The sequence below is a fragment of the Crocuta crocuta genome, unplaced genomic scaffold, assembly GCF_008692635.1.
Source record: "Crocuta crocuta isolate KB4526 unplaced genomic scaffold, BGI_CrCroc_1.0 C29627312, whole genome shotgun sequence".
NCBI lineage: Eukaryota > Metazoa > Chordata > Mammalia > Carnivora > Hyaenidae > Crocuta > Crocuta crocuta.
This window is the reverse complement of record NW_027551458.1, coordinates 410-4,675: the sequence shown is the minus strand read 5'-3', so window position 1 is coordinate 4,675 and position 4,266 is coordinate 410. Positions and strand designations below refer to the sequence as shown.

Below are 4,266 nucleotides of genomic sequence, written 5' to 3'. Positions count from 1 at the left end.
GGGGGGGCCTCCCCCATCCTGTGCGCTCTGTGGCCCACTCGAGGTAAGCAGCCCCGTCCTGCGGACCGTCCAATGCACGGGTTCCTGGGTTTCTGAGACACATGTTTGTAGCTTGCGTAGGAGCCTCTCCCTCCCGTCAAGGTCAGCCTGCACTTCACCAGCATTTCCTGCTTTCAGGCTGTCGTCATGGAGCAGAGGAAGAGGAGTCCCCTGAGCCCGGTGTTTCTGTCCAAGGAGGGTCACAGGGCAGGACTTCCAAGGTGGCTGTGTCCTCCCAGAAGGCTCATCCTTGGGAGGCGTGTGGCCCGGACTTGAGAGAACTTTTACATTCGACTGAGCACCACCCAACGCGTGGTGGACAGAAACTCCACAAGATGGGGGCGTGTGACCAACAGGTGGATTTCGATGCAGACCTTCCGCACCCGCAGCAGCGCACTGGAGAGACATGCTTCAGGAGCAACAGGGACGGAGCCTCTCCCTGGAAGGACCACACAGTCTGTGTGTCGGGGAAGTCCTTTTCCTGTGGCGAGGTTGTGAGGGACTTGTTGGCGAGCTCGAGATGCCTCCAGGATCGGGCCCCGCACACCAGGGAGAAGTCAGACAGGAGAGCTGAGTGTGGGGCGGCCTCTCACGGAAGGAGGACTCCGTGCCCCCGGGGAGAAGGCACCAAGGACCCCACTTGCAGACACACGCTTGTTGGTCACCAGACACACCTCAGCAGAGAAAGATGCTTCATGTGCAGCGAATGTGGGAAATCTTTTAGCAAAAGCTACAGCCTCAGTGACCACTGGAGAGTGCACACTGGGGAAAAGCCTTATGAGTGTGGGCAGTGTGGGAAGTCCTTTAGGCAGAGCTCCAGCCTCATTCAGCACCGGAGGGTTCACACTGGAGCAAGGCCTCACGAGTGTGACGAATGTGGGAAATTATTTAGCAACAAGTCCAACCTCATTAAACATCGGAGAATTCACACTGGAGAACGGCCGTACGAGTGCAGCGAATGCGGGAAGTCCTTCAGCGAGAGCTCTGCGCTCCTTCAACACCGGAGCGTGCACACTGGAGAGAGGCCTTATGAGTGCAGCGAATGTGGAAAGTTCTTTACCTACCACTCCAGCCTCATAAAACACCAGAGAGTTCACTCAGGATCAAGGCCCTATGAGTGCAGCGAATGCGGAAAATCCTTTACTCAGAATTCCAGCCTCATCGAACACCGTAGAGTTCACAGCGGAGAAAGGCCTTATAAGTGCAGCGAATGTGAGAAATCTTTTAGCCAGAGCTCCGCGCTTCTTCAGCATCGGAGAGTTCACACTGGAGAGAGGCCGTATGAGTGCAGTGAATGTGGGAAGTTCTTTACTTACAGTTCCAGTCTCTTAAAACACCAGAGAGTACACACTGGATCGAGGCCTTATGAGTGCCCTGAATGCGGAAAATCCTTTACTCAGAACTCTAGCCTCATTAAACACAGCAGAATTCACACTGGAGAAAGGCCTTACGAGTGCAGCGAATGTGGGAAATCCTTTAGCCATAGCTCCAGCCTCATTAAACACCGGAAAGTGCACACTGGGTAAAGGCTTTAGGAGTACAGTGAAGTTGGGAAACATTTACCCGTGTCTGCCATTTCATGGGCCACTTAAATAGGCACACCAGAAAAAAACGCTTCATGAGTTTTGCATGTGGCAAAGTATTTACCTTCAAGTCCAAGCTCCTAAAACACCACAGTGTCACATTAGAATGTGGCAGATGGGAGAAGTGGCTAACCGAAATCTAGGCTCAGTGCATTTCAGGGAACTCACGCTGAAGAACGGCCTTAGACATGAGGTGAATGTGAAATGCCTTCAGCCAAAGGACTTACCTCATCGGAGATCACACATTTCAAATGGGAGAACTACCTGAAGTGTGCAGGTGTATAGCATTTATGCGTTCAGTGTGCCAGCGCCGGAGGAGAGCCTTTCTGAAGGTGCCGTTTGCCTGTGCTGAACATAATACGTTCCAACACCCACATAAACGCCAGGGGTGTGGCAGCTGCAGTGCACTCTGTTAACCTGCCCAGGGCCAGGCCCCAGTGTCAGGGCACGTCCCAGGTGACCATGAGCAGCCTGGGTACTTCCTCCTTCCACTTTCCTCTCTGAGGAGGTAGGGCATGGGTCCCACCCGGTTTTGTCCTAGAGGCATGTTGGTCTTTTGAAAAGGTGGGCTTCATGTTTCAGGGCTATCACTGTCATCGTGACTCAGGATGGAATTTCACAGCCTCCCGAGTCACCGGCCCAGGAGCAGTCAGCCCCCCAATTCCCTTGCTTCTACAGTAATAAAGGTCTTACTGTTTGAGTCCCTGTTGATCTTGGGGAGTCTATTTACTGTGTGCGTGTGTGACAGTAACTGTTTGCTAGCGTGAACATGTGAACCGATTCATGTGCCTTAGAAGGAACAGTGTGATGGCAGAAGATAGCTCTCCAGTCTGGGTTTAGTTTGCATGGCTGCTTGAGGCCTTTCAGGGAAGACTGAAAGACTCTGTGATCCTAACGTATAGCTGGATGCCAGGATATTTTGTAGGGTCAGAGTTTCGACGCGAGGAGGGGCAGTTGTTGGCTGCTGTGACAACCTTCAGTGCTTCTAAGCGACATAAGTTGCTGTCTTGTTCACAGGGGATATTGATGGTATAGTGCCCAGTGCTCTTGAAGGAAATCTATTCCCCAGGACTGGCAGCACAGCCACAGGCCTTGATGTCCTGAATTCTGTAGGTAACATCGCTGGTTTTAGGACTGTACGGGCTAGGGGCATGATCGCTGTGAACAAAATGGATTAATAGAGAGTGCAGGAGACCAGCACACCGGTTGGAGTGTGCCTCTCTCAGAAGGGCATCCACAGTGTTTAGGCCCTATGACCTGGAAGGATGCACAGGTACAGACACCCTCAGGACCTCCAGAGGGTCTGTCTTTTGTAGCTGAAGCCCTGTCAGAGAAAGTAATCTAAAGTTTTGTGGATTCCTGTGTCCCCTCTGGACTGTTCACCAAAGTCCGTTATGGATGCCAACGAAACAAGGACAGAGACAGGAGAGATCTCTTGGTTCAACAATGAGGGCTTTGTGACGAGCCAGTGTCCTGCTTGAATGAAAAGGAGACACCTTCATTGCTCACCTGATCTTGCTGCCACCAGTGCAAGTCCTTCCGATGAGGACACACATGGTAGAGTCAGTGTGGTGGCCCAACTTGATTTTCTGAGGTGTAGACAATCCAGACTTTAACTTGAACCTTATTTTTTCAGTTCCAGTAAGGTACAGATGACATGCAATGGTCATGAAATCGTGCAGTTTGATGATTTGACATTCATATAATCTATGAAAGCATCAATCATGGTAAACCTTTCTGTCACCCGCGTATTTATTTGTGTCCTGTAATAATCCGTCCTCGAGGCAGCCGTTGACTGGCTTTACATTATAATTGAGGACTTTGCATTTTCCAGAATTTATATGATTGAAGTCTTAAAGTGTTTAGTCTGTTTCCTTGGGTGCCCTCATGTAGCATATTTATTTTGGAATCTATCAGTGGTGACTGTATGAGCAGTGAGCAGTTCATTCTCATACTGCTGAGAAGTATGTCCTGTCAATATGGTGCTATTTATTTATTTATTTATTTATTCCTCTGTTTATGGATATTTGTTTCCAGGTTCAGCTGCTGCAAGTAAAAGTGCTGCAGAAAGTGGGTACAGTTCTTGGTACAGGGTCCTCTCTTGTGTTAATACTGGAGTCAGAGTGTTGGTGAATGTAGGACCCCTTAAGAGACTCCAGATTGTCATCTAAATTGATTCTTCCTTTTGTGTTCCCACCAGCAGTGTATGAGAGTTCCATTTCTCTGGTATCTTTGCTAGGAGTGGGTACGGTTAGTCTTTTTAGATGCGAACCCAGTTAGTAAATGTGGAGCAGTATCTCACTGTGGTATAGGTGCTTTCCCTCCTGTTTCATGATGTTGAGCAAAAAGCTCATGTACACGAAATAGGGGAGGAGGCTGGATGTGAACGAGTCAAGAAGCCACATCTACACCTTAGCAAATTCTAATAGACAAAAGGCCTAGCACTTTCTCAAGAGAACAGTAAAGACTAACAAGTGGTCAGGGGCACATATAGGTTAGAAGCCTTGCAGATTTACCTAATACTTCCCTAAGACTAAATTTCCCATCCTGATTGGAACCAATCTGTATTAAATAAAGAACACAGCTGACAAAACCAGCGCTTTAACTGATCTGTCATAGTTTCAAATGTTTTTGGCATCATACG

General features: G+C 49.2%; 1 protein-coding gene across 1 annotated transcript; it reads left to right on the top strand.

Moving 5' to 3' along the window:
* Positions 1-53: 53 nt before the first annotated feature.
* LOC144219160 (uncharacterized) lies at positions 54-2,333 on the top strand. Its single transcript, XM_077749101.1, has one exon. It carries the CDS (start codon positions 102-104, stop codon positions 1,563-1,565), a length of 1,464 nt encoding a protein of 487 aa, XP_077605227.1. The 5' UTR covers positions 54-101; the 3' UTR covers positions 1,566-2,333.
* Positions 2,334-4,266: the final 1,933 nt, after the last annotated feature.

What these genes read in the sequence shown, in the direction of transcription:
- LOC144219160 (XM_077749101.1), top strand. Translation starts at nt 102, where the DNA reads ATGTTTGTAGCTTGCGTAGGAGCCTCTCCCTCCCGTCAAGGTCAGCCT.